The sequence below is a fragment of the Sesamum indicum genome, linkage group LG10 (assembly GCF_000512975.1).
Source record: "Sesamum indicum cultivar Zhongzhi No. 13 linkage group LG10, S_indicum_v1.0, whole genome shotgun sequence".
NCBI lineage: Eukaryota > Viridiplantae > Streptophyta > Magnoliopsida > Lamiales > Pedaliaceae > Sesamum > Sesamum indicum.
In genome coordinates this window covers 664,228-681,091 of record NC_026154.1, presented here as the reverse complement: position 1 = coordinate 681,091, position 16,864 = coordinate 664,228, and the positions used below count along the sequence as shown (strand labels likewise).

General features: G+C 38.2%; 3 protein-coding genes across 3 annotated transcripts; all 3 read left to right on the top strand.

The window, feature by feature from the left end:
• On the top strand, window positions 1,073-3,930 carry LOC105171383 (protein trichome birefringence-like 10). The gene is made up of 4 exons (XM_011092474.2): window positions 1,073-1,960; window positions 2,423-2,812; window positions 3,026-3,184; window positions 3,413-3,930. Exons 1-4 carry the CDS (start codon window positions 1,515-1,517, stop codon window positions 3,786-3,788), a joined length of 1,371 nt encoding a protein of 456 aa, XP_011090776.1. The 5' UTR covers window positions 1,073-1,514; the 3' UTR covers window positions 3,789-3,930.
• On the top strand, window positions 4,374-8,778 carry LOC105171382 (NEDD8-activating enzyme E1 catalytic subunit). Its single transcript, XM_011092472.2, has 9 exons — window positions 4,374-4,720; window positions 4,990-5,153; window positions 5,979-6,181; window positions 6,911-7,143; window positions 7,243-7,305; window positions 7,421-7,477; window positions 7,744-7,865; window positions 7,991-8,108; window positions 8,214-8,778. The coding sequence occupies exons 1-9, from the start codon at window positions 4,625-4,627 to the stop codon at window positions 8,499-8,501; spliced, it is 1,344 nt and encodes a 447-aa protein (XP_011090774.1). The 5' UTR covers window positions 4,374-4,624; the 3' UTR covers window positions 8,502-8,778.
• On the top strand, window positions 10,245-12,223 carry LOC105171381. Its single transcript, XM_011092471.2, has 2 exons — window positions 10,245-10,947; window positions 11,697-12,223. Exons 1-2 carry the CDS (start codon window positions 10,819-10,821, stop codon window positions 11,976-11,978), a joined length of 411 nt encoding a protein of 136 aa, XP_011090773.1. The 5' UTR covers window positions 10,245-10,818; the 3' UTR covers window positions 11,979-12,223.

Sequence of the window (16,864 nt, the reverse complement as noted above, 5' to 3'; positions counted from 1 at the left end):
CCTCGCGGGAATGCAAATGGCAAATGCGAGAAGAACGTGTGGCACTGTTTGTTAACCGTTACTAAGGAAGTATTCGTTTGGCTTTTGCCCCCAAAAGTTGCTTTTTTCCACGCAATTTTTAAGAGTAAAAACTTTGAAAAGAATTTCACTAAAGTTATCTTTCATCCCATTTGTGCTTTGATAATAGCAACGGTTTTATGCAATTCCTTTTCCTGTTTTTAATTGAAACTCAATTATTCTTGTGATGAACACTGCTATTCTGATTAGGGTTTTTTTTTGGCATACATAATGCTTAACGACTCATAATTTATTTCCCATGAAAAATTGAATAAAATAAAGTTATATGTGTAATAATTTAAGAAGGAGCCAATCGAACAAAATATTATTGGTCTATGATAATTTTTTATACGCGAATCCAAATATATGAGTACAAAATTCAAATAAGTAATTGAAAATGAAATATGAAATAACTTAGGAAAAAATGAATGTAAAACAAAACCTAATTAATAGACGCAAAAGATAATCTGAATTATGAAAAGATTCATTAGGGCATCAATGTTTTAAATAGGAGGATCAACGTTAAGATTTTATTAGAAGCGCGATTATTTATTTTGTATATGTAAGTTTGTTTATTTTGTTACTTTTTTATAATTTATATAAGTTACTGAAATATTTACAGTTAGTGATTGATTATATTACTAACATAATACTATTATAACTTACTTAAAAGAATTGAAACACCATTTCTTGGGGAATTTTCATAAGATTAATTTAAAACAACACAGGTACTATGGAACTGTAAAATTAATATTAGCAAATTACAGCGCAAGTTTATATGAATTCCAAGTTGGGATGGCAAAGCTCTTACAAATCTGATTACAAAGATTAAAAAAATTGATAGAAAGATTATGTTAAAATAGATCATCTTAAAATTTAAATTTCCTAAACTATCCCTTTATTTTTCTCTGAGAAATCTGATTATTGTTATTTATTTATTTTTTGGAAAAACTAACTGTAATAAAGTACCAGAGATCCTATCTGGATTTGAATTTAATCTTCATTGCCTGCACTGCAGCACCACCCCACCCCACTACCCCATCATTACAGTTGCCCACTCTCTCTCTCTCTCTCTGCCATTCTCTCTCCTTCTATCTCTCTCTCTGCCATTCTTGGTTCCTTGCTTTCCAGACACCCCTCTCTCTTTCTCACTCTCCCTTTTGTAACTAATCACACTATTGCAGAAAAAACAATCCTATACAACAGTCAGTGGCCAGCCATTACTCCTTCAACAAGTAAAGAAGCCAAAAGAACCAAAAAGAAAGAAACACACAGTACACACTCTCTTTCAACTCTCAAAAGCCAAATTCGATATGATGATTTCAGTTGTTGATTTGCTTGCACACTACAACTCTTGAGTTTTACATCCTCCCCTTCCTCTCCCTATTTATGTACATGTAAATACTCTTCAGGAAATATAATAATAAAAACCGTATCTTGATTCAGAATTCTTTCAAATGTCCAGCAGCCCATCTGCAGAAACCGCCGAGGCTATGAATTTTGTGGATTTTTACAAGAAAGTGAAGCGTTTTAGGCTTTTTGAGCCCTCTGTGGGGATTCTTGGACTGACAGTTTGTGTTATTTTTTGCTTCTTTTTGTTGGATTACACAAGTGCGAGAAAAGGGGTGAGGTTTCCATCACAGAGTGAGAGGCTTCTCTGGTTGAAAATTGATGGTGATGGTGAGGGTGGTAACCACAGCAGTAAAAAGATTGATTTTTTGAGTGAAATTAATGGTGGGTGTGATGTGTTTGATGGTGATTGGGTGTGGGATGAGAGTTATCCTCTGTACCAATCAAAGGATTGCAGGTTCTTGGATGAAGGATTCAGGTGTTCAGAAAATGGAAGGCCGGATCTTTTCTACACCAAGTGGAGGTGGCAGCCCAGAGAGTGCAACTTGCCCAGGTTTTATTACTGTTGTTTTTCATCATTTATTTCCCAATTTTCTCAATTGGAGAAGTGCATTTTTGCTTGTGTTTTCTTGCTTTATCAAGATTATGTTGCACCAACAGTTTATTTACAAATGCTTTCCCTTTAGTTTTGTTCTTTTTTTGTTTCTGAGTCTTTTAGTAATGGTTTTAAGGAATTCTTCTAATATCAGTGATAGTATGTTGTTAGTTATGCAGTTGACTTTATGCCTTCCTGTCATTGTCCTTCAGCTTAGGAAAAATTATCTCAGATGTCAATGACAGGGACCTCCATTTAGACTTGATCTGATATGCATATTGAAATTTCTAAGGAGTAGAAGTTCAGATTGATCCTTTTCACATTTTTCATGTATGATCTAATAATTCTGTGAAGAAATTCTAAAACATTGATCATGAAAGGAATCGTGACTCATAATATTCCTCCCTACTTGTAAGACAGATTTGATGCAAAGATCATGCTGGAGAAATTGCGAAATAAACGTGTTGTGTTTGCGGGGGACTCAATCGGGAGAAACCAGTGGGAGTCTCTGCTCTGCATGCTGTCTTCTGCTATAGTGAACAAGGACTCAATATATGAAGTAAATGGCAACCCTATCACAAAGCACAAAGGCTACTTGGTTTTCAAGTTTATGGACTATAATTGCACAGTGGAGTACTACAGGGCTCCGTTTCTAGTACTGCAAAGCCGACCTCCGGCCCAAGTTCCACTTAAAATTAAAACTACACTGAAACTAGATCAAATGGATTGGACGTCGTCCAGATGGAAAGATGCAGATATACTCATTTTCAACACGGGACATTGGTGGAATTATGAGAAGACTGCAAGAGGGTAATCTCACGTCACTTTGTTCTGTCATATATTGTCGAATTTGGCGAAGCTTTTCATTCTGATTTCATAGTTTAGACTATGTGTTGATTATTGGCCAGGATGAGAGTCACTGAACGGGAAAATGTCTTGTCCTGTTAGGCAGTGTTGTTGTTATGTGATTTGCTTGCTCATTTACTGTTTTCAAGTTGCTGATAATGTTACATGGATTCTCAGAGGTTGTTACTTCCAAGAAGGTCCAAATGTGAAGATGGATATGAAAGTTGACAGTGCATACCAGAAAGCCTTGGAAACAGTCGTCGAATGGATTCATCGTGAAGTAAATACTACCAAGACACAAGTCTTCTTTCGGACATATGCTCCTGTACACTTCAGGTTTGCACCAAGTACACTTTGCAAATCTATTATTTGGTGCTCAGGGCTAAATCTGGTTGTATTATAAATACGACAAAGTTCTTTTTTAGTAAGAGATATGATGAAGTGGCTTATGCAACGACAAGATATGATGAAGTTTTGGCACTGTGTTCCAGTCACATTACATCTATAATAAGGTTTCCAGTTCATTTTGAGTAAGCAATAGCAACCTGAACATGAATTTTTCAGGGGCGGCGATTGGAGATCAGGTGGAACGTGCCACTTGGAAACCCTTCCGGAGCTCAGTTCTTCATTGGTGCCGTCTCACACATGGACTAAATACAGCATTTTCAGCCAAGTCATCACTGCTCACTCAAACGTATCCAATTCAAGAACGTTTGACGTGCTAAACGTAACTCACATGACATCAAGAAGAAAAGACGGGCACTCGTCTTTGTATTACTTGGGTCCAAAAGTCGGCCCTGCGCCTCTTCGTCGGCAGGACTGCAGCCATTGGTGTCTACCGGGCGTCCCTGACGCATGGAATGAGTTGCTCTATGCCCTTGTTTTAAAGCGCGAAGCTAATAAAACCTCAAATTCGTCGAGGTACTATGCACAAGTATGATAGGTTGTGGAAAATGTATATAAGTTATATGGTGCAAGAAGACATCAGCTTTGATCAGAAGATGGAAGTGAGCAAAGGCAAGATCAGCTGGTGCAGAGTTCTGACTTAGGAATAGCAGAAGTTTAGGTACATTTTTGTTTAATTTTTAACAAAAAAGAGATTTGGAATTTAGTTATAAGTGAGCAACAGATACATAAATTCCTTTCCTTTTATTTTACAAAAAAAATGTTATGTTAATACAACACAGACGAAGATGGTAAATTTAGAGTGGATCTTTGACATGAAATACGAAATGCATATTGTAAACGCCATTTTTTGCAAGAGAAATTTTGCAGAATGTATATCACTATTTAAATATATCAACAACAAATATTTAGGACATAAGAGAGAGAATTGATTACAGAGACCTACTTATTGATATGGGGCTGCGGGTTTACACCAAAGTTGGGGCCTATTTACGATTTTGCTTAGAAAGGGCAACCCACCCCAGGCGGTGGTTGGATTAAACTTAAAAGAGAGATAATAAAAAGGACAAGTGCGTAGGTTAAGACAAGTAGCACCCCTAGCGTAAATTCTAAGCTACCCGCGCAGCAAAGTTTCCACGTTTCTCTCAAAGTCGGGTTTTTTGAAACGAGTTACTCCATACCTGAGTCGCTATTTGGGTAAAGAATCCTCTAACACTCGGAGTCGCGTACCAGAGATGATTTAAGCTTCAAAACTGTTTGTATTGTATATAAATTCACTGCAGAGGGTTCCTGCCATTTATCTGAAGGTCCTCCTTCACAATTTCGCACGCAGAAAGAAATAATTAAGAAGCTTTTTACAGTGTAACAAATATGGCGGTGTCGCAGCCCAGCAGATCAAGAGACCTCGACAAGCTCCTCCTCCGGCCCGGCCACCTTGTTGGCCCGAATTTTGAGCCCGGCCCAGAAGTAAACTCCCTCTTTTAGTTTCTCTGTTCTCGTTGTGTCAATTTACAAACAGTTGATCTGCATTCAGTTAGCCACATTGTATATCTGTTTGGCTATTTAGACTTCTTTTCCAGCTTGTGGGATCGAAATTGAGCCGGCCCACAAGTAAATTTCTCCTTTACTTTGGTGTTTATCTTGGTGTCGTTCTCCCGAATGGCTTATGTGCATTGATTTTCAACATTTTTAACTGTTTCTGATGATCAATACTGTTGTTATTTCAATTGTTGTAGCTGAGAGACGACATAAAAGAATATGTGAAAGTTTTGGTGGTGGGGGCAGGTGGGCTGGGCTGCGAGTTGCTGAAGGACTTGGCTTTAACTGGGTTCAAATATCTTGATGTAATTGATATGGACCGCATTGAGGTCACGAACCTTAATCGTCAGTTCCTCTTCAGGTACATATGATGCTTCTTGTTATTTGCAACTGCTCGTAGTGTTATATCAGTGGCCCTAATTAATCAAGCATGCAAGTTAAATTTTAAGAATTGTGCCAGTTGATAATGTTGTCTTTTCAGGTTTTGTGATGATTTAGGGAAGTATATGTTGAATTAACTGTTGCCTGACAAGGTGCTCCATTTTGTTGAGTAGCATTTGAATTTCCGTCTGTGTGAATTCTGGGTTTGGCCTATTCTAATATCTTGTGGGGTGGTTATATATCATTTTACACGTTATTGTTGTGCAAAAAGTGGCTTTAAGTCACATGATTTTTATTTTTAAGGAACATAAGTATTTAATAACTGAGCCTATTATCTTACACATTTTGATTCTTGGCTTGCACTTAAGGACTGATGTGAAATCAAAACAGGTGTTAGACTAATCTGAATCCTTACATTAATGCATGAATACCAGTCTTTGGATTTGCAATTCTTGCATTAAAGCATGGTACTATTATTGCAAGGTTGACAATTTCTTGAATTTTTCCCTCGACCTGATCTGCGGCCTACATGAGTAGCTTACTAATCTTAATGATCTTGATGCTGTAATTCATATTGCCAAAGACAATAACAAAATACATTTGGGTTCCAAGCTCCAAATTATGGATCAACTGTCAATTAACCCAATCTTTACAGTTTTTTGCTATGACACTAAGACTTCCTGGAGGAAGTGTATACGTGTGTAAGTGTTATGCAATCATATTTTCCGATCTCAATTCAGACTGCCTTTCTAGTGTAATTTTACATCATTTTGAAAAGAATTAATGTCCATTATCTTCTCTGTAGGCTTGAAGATGTGGGAAAGCCAAAGGCTGAAGTAGCTGCAAAACGAGTCATGGAAAGAGTTAATGGTGTAAATATCACTCCACATTTCTGTCGCATTGAGGACAAACCATTGGATTTCTATAGTGATTTCAGCATTATCGTCCTTGGCCTTGATTCAGTTGAGGCTCGGAGCTACATAAATGCAGTGGCTTGTGGCTTCCTAGGTTTGACTTCTCCACTTGGATTGAGCTGTAGCAATTATGAAATACAGGACTTGGAGAATATGATAAGCTATCATGTTTACTACACACATTTTGTTTATTTTATCACAATTATGTGTAGGAGATTTATGGCTGATAGTTAAGAACAGTAAACCTTGATAAGTGTGAGAAATAACGATAAACTGGGACTTGGACCTGACACCGCAATTCCTTTGCTACTAACCTGTGTCTCATCTTTTAATTTTGTTTTGGTTGAACAACTGAACGCATTAGCTTTTTCCTTTAGAGTTCTGATCCAGTCAGATTCTTATTGATAAGAGTTACATTACATGTAACACTAAATTTAACCTAAGCCAACATCCAGGTGCTATACAACCTTCTGTTAACATAAATTCCACCTCTATTTCTTGGTCTTCTGTTGAATTGCTCCAGAAAGCACTGTGAAGCACATCCCTTGACCAAGATTTAATGAGTTTGATTGCACTATGTTCCAAACCTCACATTAGCCAACCTCCCACCCTCAACCACCAATCATCTATATAAAGAACTATTAAAATCTGCTAAAGCACATGCATGTAACAAAATAATTTCATTCAGGTATTCTGTTGAGTTTGGACCTGATACATAAGCTGTCTGCCGATGTACTTTGTCAATTTTGTTCGTGTGCACAAGATGAATACAAGTCAATAGCCTGTCTGAGCTTATGTTTTGTGTCTTTTTCTTATTAACAAGAGTATGACTCAGAAGATAATCCCCGAGAAGAAACTGTTAAACCTATGGTGGATGGTGGAACTGAAGGATTCAAGGGCCATGCAAGGATTATAGTACCAGGAACAACGCCATGTTTTGAGTGTACCATTTGGTTATTTCCTCCACAAGTGAAATTTCCTTTGTGTACTTTAGCAGAAACTCCGAGAACTGCTGCCCATTGTATTGAATATGCCCATTTAATTAAATGGAACGAGGTAAGCATATAAACTCTAGTTCTACTTTTTCTCCATATTTATTCATGGAGATGCTTCTGCATTACTTAGTCATCTGGATATAATATTTTTCACTTGCAGGTTCATGGTAGCAGAAGCTTCGATCCAGATAATCCTGAAGACATGCAATGGGTTTATTCAGAGGTATACAAATAATACGTATATCTTTTAACGAGTAAATTGACAACAAAGATGTTGGGAGTTGTATCCTATTATCTCATTGCTCTTCTCCTTTAATTCATTTAATTCATCCTCACAGGCTGTCAAGAGGGCAGAACTTTTCGGAATTCCAGGAGTTACATATTCTTTTACGCAGGTCAGCATGTGTCTTGCAATAATTACCTTTCAGCTGCAGGATTTCTGGTGGTAAATGCTGTTAAGGTTTCCAATGCAGCTCTAATCATTTACATGGCTAGTGATAACTTTTAATCAAATTAAAAAAATCTGAGAATCGGTGGTAAAAATGGTTGCACCACTGATTTAGGAGGTATGGTAATAGTTGCGTCATTACTCAAATCGTTTGTTACCACTGGTTGCTTATAACTGTATAGTTTATGCAATAACAAACAACTTTGTTTACAGGGTGTGGTGAAAAATATCATTCCCGCTATAGCTTCTACCAATGCTATTATCTCCGCTGCATGTGCTTTGGAGACCTTGAAGATTGTTTCTGGATGCAGCAAGACGTTGTCAAATTATTTAACGTATGCCTCCTTTAACTTCTTGATTTTGTTATGTCGAAGTGATCATTTCCATAGAAACATTTGGTTTCAGTTGGATAATTATTTGGCATTATACCTGTTAATACTAAATGCACTTCATGTCACAGGTATAATGGAGTTGAAGGGCTCCATACCAAAGTTACAGAGTTTGTGAGGGACAAAGACTGTCTCGTTTGTGGTCCGGGTGTGCTTATTGAGTTGGACAAATCTGTCACTCTTAAAAAGGTGGAACTCTCTTTCTTCAGTGAGACTCTTATAGACTATATAACTTTCATTGCTGTTATTCTGACTGTTGTTGGCCATTTGTGTTACACTTATGCGGTGCAACAGTTCATTGATCAATTGGAAGATCACCCTAGGCTGCTTCTGAGTAGAGTGAGCGTAACACACAGAGGGAAGAATTTGTATATGCAGGCACCTCCTGTACTGGAAGAGATGACTCGATCGAATCTGGATTTACCTCTTTTCGAACTAATGGGTGGAGTAGCCAAAGACGTCATTCATGTTAATGGTATGGCTGGGAAGGGTGACAAGAAGCAATCTTGTTTAAGGAAATTACGTGTTGTGTTCAGGGGAGTTGACGGCATTGCAGATATCGATATGGCTGGCGGAGCATAATTCTTGAATTACTTGTAGTCTCCAATTTCAGATGTCCTGTGACTGTTTATCCAGTAGCATACGAGTCCCTTCGTTCCCTTTGATATCATAATTTTTGCGACAAAATCATGGAAAGCAGGAACCACTATGGCTGATTCAGGGGATCCCTTTTGTTCGGTAACATCCTTCCATTATTTTCCTCGTTTTTTGTTGGATGAAGCCTGTGAATTGCATCATGATATACATCAATGAAATTGGAAATTTGCTAATGTATGCACAGATTGGTGATTGTCGGCTATATCTTATTGTTCTTATAATACCAAGTTGTGTTAGAATGACCCTCCAGTCCTAACTCTGGCCACCCAAATTGTGACCACAAATTTCCAGACTCTGATTCCACAAATGAAGTCATCAACTAGGCCTTTTGTGGCCAGCTTTTTGGCCTGGAAATTTGTATTGAATGTGATATGGTACAAGGTGTTTTTCTGTATAAAAGTCCATATAAATAATGGTAGGGAGGAAAAAAGGGTGGATGCAGAGACGAAAATGAAGTGTGCTAGCTCAATGATCCTGTGCAGTGGGGTCAGCCAGCAAGCGTTGTGGGCTCTGGACCACAGGAGGTTGTCATAATTCTCAAATTTATTGGAAGATAAGCTAAGTTATATATACAACCCCGGAAAGTGTAGTCAGCTGGAATGTGATAGGCACTTCCGAATGGGTCATTCTTGGTGGCTTTTAGAATTTCGAGCATACATAAATAGCTGTGATTGTCCTGAAATTTTCATAAAACTTTTTAATGAGTGTTGGACTTGAGTAATTCAGTACTTTGTATCCCTATTGATTGAGTCATGTTTTACCAGACAAGGACTGGACTGAAAAGTTAAATGGGCCATTAGATCTTGAGAAAATCCGGGCTGAATATCTCTACATGATTCTGTCAATCCCACAAGACAGTGTCTATCCATAGTAAGTGGGGCCCATCAACTTTTTATTTTTCTTCCCCCCCCTGAATAAGACTTGTCAATGCAATTTTGAGAGGGTACAATAGAAGAGGAAAATTCATACGGTAGATTTTACTTCAATTGGAGTAGAGAGTATGAGACATCCAATCATTTAAGGCTCCGTTTGCTTCTCCTTATCAGGTTGGATCAAACGCTAAACGCACCCTTATAAGGTGTTTATGTTACGGTTTGATTTTTATTTGTAAGTTCGACACAAATTACTATTCTTTTTGAACAATTCAACTCAAATAATTCAAATAAATATAGTATAATTAGTACATGACTTATTTTTTGTCCTATTACTCAAATAACTCATCATAAAGTAAACGGAGCTTTACTATGCCCTTCACACAGTGAATTAAGGCTCTTAAATCCCAACTTTTCTTGATGACTCTATAGATGTCAAATTATGGTCCAGATTTCAACAAATTCTCTTGTGGGCCGATTTGCACCTATATTTTAAAGAGTTGTCATTAGCATTTGCCCCATCAAATGCCGCATAAGATTGTGGTGGAATATGTGTAAGAATTGTCAACTAAATCAACCAAAGGGCCAACTATTTGAGTCAAGAATCCAAACAAATAGTAGATATACACTTAATTTGGTGGAAAAGTATAATGAACGTGTGTCTCATTGATTTGGGCAAGAATTTTCTCAATTGAAAATCTAATCAGGATTAACTTAATATATTATACGATGATAATTTGAGTAGGATATACTTGTGATATGATGTACTTGTTTGAGTGAAGGTGACTCTGGCTGGAGTTTCCCATCCAACTGCTGGATTAAGACATAAACACAATCATAATCATTTGTCTGCAAGTGGTGTATTGCATGCCTCAAGAATCAAACAGTGGAAGTGTTAAGAGTGAAAGTGTGAAGAATAACAAGTGGATGAGAGGAGAATTGGTGTGTAGACTGAGAACCAATTATATATCCCCTGAAGATATAGAAGTCTATCTCTGGATGAGATAATCTGGGCTGTGGGTCTTCTTCCTCATCCCTTTCTCCCCAACAACTGGATAATATCATAAACACACACACACACACACACACACACTTTGATGATTACATCCTTGTGGGGCTGGTGCAATGGACTTGCGACAGGATGGCCAACTGACTTTCTTGACCCCACCCCCCCACATGCCCACCCCCTATTTGGATCCCATCCCTTTGCCTTTTCTTCCCTATTTAAAACACTTAGGCATCTGATTCAACTGGAGAAAAGAAAAAAAGTGCAGTATCAGAAGCAGAAGTTGTGACTGGTAATCTGCTTGTTTGATTGTTTGAAGCTCTTCAAGCATTTCTTTAGGACAAACACACACACACACACACTCATGGAAGCTGCTTTGGAGTTAGAGGATGATGTTTTCTTTAAAGACTTGAGCAGACAAATCTCTCTTCTCATCATGGATGATGATGATGATGACGACTCACTTGCTCATTGTCCATCTGTCAATCTACAGGTTCTTACTCATCTCCTGTCTTGTTCTTCATCTTCCTATGTTAATCATGTCCAAGAAAACCACTAGGTTTTGTCTTAGTTTACTTCATTTACTAAACCGAAGTCCATCAAATTGTATTTATTACTCTCCCTTTGAGTGAATGACACACATATGTCAGTCTCCCGTACCCCAAGGCTCCGGTTACTTCCCATTATTAGGTTGAATGAACAGTCTAATATATTTAGATAAGATATTTATTTTGAATTTAGGAGTCCTAATCCGTATTAATTATTATTTGGGTTAAAATCCAAAATTACTTGATTCAAACAACCTAAGTAAACATAGAATATTTAATACATGAATTTTTTTATTTATGTCATCATATAACTCATATCACAGAATAAATATAGTAGGATGACAAAGCGCACTTCAATATTTGCCAGAGTTGAATTTTGTAAGGACTAGGATCACTCCTTATCTCATACAAGTATGGTAAATGATCTTTTATTGTATGTGCACTCGTGTCAAATGTAACATTCATGTGTCTGTTGTATGCGGCCCACTTTTAAGTTATAATTTAATTCAAAGAAGAATATGTATGTGTGGCATAACATGCAACATGTAAGTGTAATAGAAAATCCACGACAACTAAAAGTAAGTATTCAGCTTTTTTATGAGTCCCATTTTTTTGGTGCAACTTAAATACTAACTTAATCAAGATTTGGACAGCTTTTTCTATTTTTGAGGTTGTAATTATTTTCGTTTTCCAGGGTTTCAACCCAGCGTTAATTCGTCCGGTAGCACAAGCGTCAATCCTGAACTACGAGCATCAACCGAGCAGCAAAAGAGAAAGCAAAGGCACGGGAGTTTTCATTCCTCGTTCTTCCAACCCTAGAAGGAAAAATGCCAAACAAGGAAGAACATTCACAGGATCAGGAACTTATAAGTCTCAAAGGCCTTCCGACCATAACTCAAGAGGGGTTATTACCCATTATAGTAACAACATCATTCCCTCGCATGATCACTACTCATTCAACCTTAGAAGATTTTGATGTCAAAATCATTACAAGAAATTAATCAATTATATATATGTGCTGTAATGACCCAATAAAAGCAATTGAAGTATTCAGATCGTGTTGACAGGCTATATATATGGCCGTCGGAAATTTTATGTGTATCAATTTGTTGTGGAGGTTAATCTTTGTGCCTCTCTTGTAATATTGGAAATTCATGTATTGATTGTTCTAAATTTTAGGATCTGAATGATATATAGTGTAGTATTAACTATTTTTAGTCAGTGCAGTTCGTGCTTTTACCGATAAACCCATAACTCTAATAGTAATAAAAACACATATGTTCATGTAACAATTATGCTCAATTCGTACTACGATCTAATATTATATTTGATGTGCATAAAAATAGATTGGTTCAAAGAGTTCAAAAGATCAAAAAAAAAAAAAAAAGAAAGAAACGAGAGGCCCGTAACATCCTAGGAGGCCTAAGTTATGAGAGGCCCAAGAACACTTAATAGTCGAACTTGGCGAGTGCTCCTCAAAAAATAAATTGGCAAAGGAAGGAGGTTGAAGGCATCCCCTACTTGGACTATGATCAAAGCCTGATAAATATTCGACCCAAAAGGCACACACACTTGGCATCCCACTTTCCTATGTGGCAACACATCAACCCGAGGTTAGCATCCACATTGGACCACATCAAATCTAAGAGGATCCCCCTGGCAACTAGGATAACCTGGGAGAAGGGAGGTGCTCCCAAAACATAGGACTCTTAAACTTAGAAGGACTCCCCGCATAGTAGGAGTCCTCGCACGAAAGGAGTTCTTCCTTAGGCAAAGACGTGTTGTTGTAGGCTGAGTCTTATCTTCACATATTTTGCCCCCTTTTTCGAGAATAAAAGAGGTGTGTAGAGTCCCAGTCTAGGGAGATGCTCCCTCTATAAATACAAGTTCAATCCCCCAACAGAAACACCTTCAGCACTCCAATAGGGAGACCTTTAATCCCTCTACTGGGACACCCTCCAGAATTTGAAAAACCACTCTCTATTCTTGGTTTAGCATTAGAATTGCACTCTTACTACGATTTCTCTCACGAAATAGCTTACTCTATCACGATTTCTCATTACATTTTATTTCTTAGAATTATTTTTCTCGTAAATCCAATACTAACTTGGGCGTCGGAGTGCTAACGCCTTTTTGCAGGACCCCCTTCAGGATTTGTATTCGCTTTGGCCTAAGCTTTGAGCATAGTCCATACCAATTGGCCCTGTGCATTTTTTGAATGCATCATTGGCGCCGTTTGTAGGAAACTTAAGTTAAAGACGTGAGTTACCACGAAAACCCCAACAATCCCGCAAACAAACAAAAGGCTGTGGAGATACTTGGCAATAAACAAACAAAAGGCTGTGGGGCGATGGTCCCAAGACCACCAAACCTGCTTACCCTCTAACTGAGCCTCCACACCATAGTCCTTCCTTAGACACCTCATCGGGGAGGCTCCCCCCCAGGACTCCTATGGACCATACAACAGATGATACGACAACCATAGGCGAGCAAATGGAGACACTAGTCCCAGCCCACACAGTAACTCCAACAGATGTGGATATCCGTAAAGAAGAAAGTAAAAGGGTATCCCATACCCCTACACCGCCAGTCTTACTGAGGACCCCCCTCCTCACAAATCTAGGGGGACGTCTCTCCTCAATGGATCATACGACTAAAATGTCTGCAAAAAAACCCCTAAGATGTCTAGTACCAAATCGCGAGAACGCCTTCAGAAGAGCAGCAGGGTATCCCCTTCAGTGAAAAGATCATGGTAGATAAACTCCCCCTCAACTGGAAAGAGCCCAACCTGCCTGAGTATAACGGAACCACAGATCCGCAGGAGCACCTCTCTTACTTTGAGAATGTTGTCTTTCTCAACCGTTACACCACTAGGGTTAAGTACCATGTGTTTGTAACCACCTTCACACAGTCAGCCCAACAATGTTCAATCAATTGCCTCGGCATCCATCTGATCGTTTAGAATTCATTCTCTCTCTCTCTCTCTCTCTCTCTCTCTCTCTATCTCCATCAATTTGCCAGCAGTAAACGATGTCAAAAGACAATCATGAGCCTTTTCTCTTTACAACAAAGAGAAATCACTGAGGAAGTATCTTTAATGCTTTAATTTAGCGGCCTTAGAGGTCCCTACTGCAATATCCAATACACTAATTTGTGTTTTTACGCAGGGATTACAATGGGGATTTCTTCAAGTCCTTAACTAAGAAGCGCCCTCACAATTTTTTCAATCTCCTAGCACTAGCTGAACAATACATCAATTTAGAGGAGGCTAGGGAGTACAAGAATGATGTCTTTGTGAAAAACGCAAGGAACAAGAGGACGAGGACCTGCTTCACCTAGACGTCTTCTCAGAATAAGCTCTGCCCCGAGGGGGCATCCCCCTCACTGAATCAGTTTTCACATACAAGCTTTCCTCAAGGAGTATTTTTAATATTTTAACTTAATAATTTTGGAGGTTTATTTTACCACCTTCGAAGTGTTAAAATATGTTTGCATGTAAAGATGTCACAAGGTCCCTCTCATAAAAAGTCATGTCTTCCACACAGGCACAGAAACCCTCCTTTGGGCAGGCACTTAAGTCCTTCTTTGGGGGACTTGTAAGCTCTATCCCGTGTAGGCACCTAAGCCCTCCTCCGCAGAGGCATCTAAGTCCTGCTTCCAATGGACACCTTATTCTTCCTCCGGTGAGATTACTAAGTCTTGCTCCAAGAAGGGTCCTCCTCAAATAAGCCCTTCTCCGAGGAGGCAAAGTAATTATACTTCATGCAAGATCTACTTATAATATATACATGTTTTTGTTATTTAACATTCTCTTGTAGAAAAATAAATCCCAACATCGGATTAAGCACAAAATGCACTCGTTAAGCCCTCCTCCATGGATGTACCCTCATAAAAAGCCTTGCTCCATACAGGCATGAAGTAAGCTCTCTTTTTATTCTATTTATGCTTATGCTACTAACATTCTTTGCAGGAATTCAAAAAAAAAAAAAGAGAGAGAAGAAAATTTCATTCTTCGGACCCCACATCTAAAGACTTTTACTCTAAATAAGTATCGAAATCTCCATTTATTAGAGTGGGGGGGGGGTGCTATTAATGTTCATAAACATAAGTTGGCCCAAAAAGGCCCAAGTGATCCAAAAAGAAGAAAGAAACGAGAGGCTCATAACATCCTATGAGACCCAAGTCATGAGAGGCCCAAGAACACTTGATAGGAGGCCTTGGGGAGCGTCCCCCAGAAAATACATTGCCAAAGGGAGGAGGCTGAAGGCGGTTCTCGAACCATGATCAAAGCCCGATAAATATTCGGCTAAAAAAATCCACGCACGTGGCAACCCACTCTCCTAGTAGTATCTCATTAATCCCGAGGTTAGTATTTATATTGGACCACATCAGCCCCAGAAGGACCCCCCTGACAACTAGGACGGCCCAGGAGAAGGGAGGCACCCTCAAACCCAAGTCTCGTAAACCTAGAAGAAACTCCCGCAAAATAGAGTCCTCGCACAAAAGGGGTTCTCCTCTAGGCAAAGACGTGTTGTTGTGAGTTGATCAGTTAAAGATAAGATTAAATCATGCCTTATCCCCACATATTCCGCCTTATTTTCCGAGAATAAAGGTGGTGTGCAGAGTCCTAGCAGAGGGAGACGCTCCCTCTATTTATACAAGTGCAGTCCCCAACGGGGACACCCTCTAGAATCTGAAAAATTACTTTGTATTCTTACTTTAGCTATCCAATTGTACCTGATCACAATTTCTTCTATGAATTCCTTAATCATATCTCAATTTCGTATTACGATTTATATTTGTAATTATTTATTCTTAAGTTCGAAACTAACTTAGGAGTTGGAGTGCTAATACCTTTTTGCAGGTCCCTCTTTCAGGATTTGCATTCTTTTTTACCCAAATTTTAAGTGTAGTCTATATCAATTGGATCCGTGCATTTTTTAAACGTATCAGAAAGAAAATCTCTTTTTTACCCTCGATTCCATTTATCCTCCATCAACTTGGTTCATATTTATTTTAGTTTAGATGGAGTTGGGAAGAACTAATAGGTTTGGATAAGTGAGGGACCACAATGCAAAAAGTAGATTTAGGACTTGATTGTACGTTAAAGCAAATAATGCATTGACGAATCAAATAATTCATTCAATGACATTATTGACAACTTTTCTTTTTTTTTTTTTAAGGACAGAAAATATTGTTGAAAAAATTGGATGATCATGGGGGTGTAACATTAGATTCCCCATCAGCATGAATGCTGCTGTATTTGTACAACCCGATAAAGTAGATATTGATGTAATAAAATTAAATGCATGAACTGGCAGCTGCTAGTCTGCTATTGGATATTGAATTCAACTACAATGATGCTGGGACATTTGCATTTTGTTGCAGCGTACCATCTAATTCCATAATAATAAATCCACCGTATTTTTAAAATTAGAAATAACTTTATTTATATTTTTAAGATTAGAAATAGCTTTATATAAATTTATATAAAATTGGAGCTATGTGGCCCATTGTGGCTAAGTCAGGCCCACCCACATCAGCACCAAGGCCTAATAAAGGTCCATCAGATATCATGGACCATCACAGACTCCATAGAACTCGGCCCACAGCACTAATGTTTTGCACTCTACATATTTTTTTTTTTCAAAAATTTAATTGGTATTAATCAATGATGGGATGTCGATAGTTATAATTCTAAAATAATAATATAAAAAATCACAATTTTTGGACTATATCTTTTGAACTAAAAAATTCATTATTTGTCAAAATATTTGAATCATAGAAGTAATTTCTCCTTTTTTGGGGGGGATTTTTTTTTTTTGGGGTGGGGGGGGGGGGGGGGGGGGGAGAAATTTAAAA

Coding starts and splice junctions, on each gene's coding strand:
- LOC105171383 (XM_011092474.2), top strand. CDS start 1,515: ATGTCCAGCAGCCCATCTGCAGAAACCGCCGAGGCTATGAATTTTGTG. Junction 1,961..2,422: donor AGAGAGTGCAACTTGCCCAG/GTTTTATTACTG, acceptor CTTGTAAGACAG/ATTTGATGCAAAGATCATGC. Junction 2,813..3,025: donor TATGAGAAGACTGCAAGAGG/GTAATCTCACGT, acceptor ATGGATTCTCAG/AGGTTGTTACTTCCAAGAAG.
- LOC105171382 (XM_011092472.2), top strand. CDS start 4,625: ATGGCGGTGTCGCAGCCCAGCAGATCAAGAGACCTCGACAAGCTCCTC. Junction 7,144..7,242: donor ATTTAATTAAATGGAACGAG/GTAAGCATATAA, acceptor TTTCACTTGCAG/GTTCATGGTAGCAGAAGCTT. Junction 7,478..7,743: donor TTACATATTCTTTTACGCAG/GTCAGCATGTGT, acceptor CTTTGTTTACAG/GGTGTGGTGAAAAATATCAT.
- LOC105171381 (XM_011092471.2), top strand. CDS start 10,819: ATGGAAGCTGCTTTGGAGTTAGAGGATGATGTTTTCTTTAAAGACTTG. Junction 10,948..11,696: donor GTCCATCTGTCAATCTACAG/GTTCTTACTCAT, acceptor TTCGTTTTCCAG/GGTTTCAACCCAGCGTTAAT.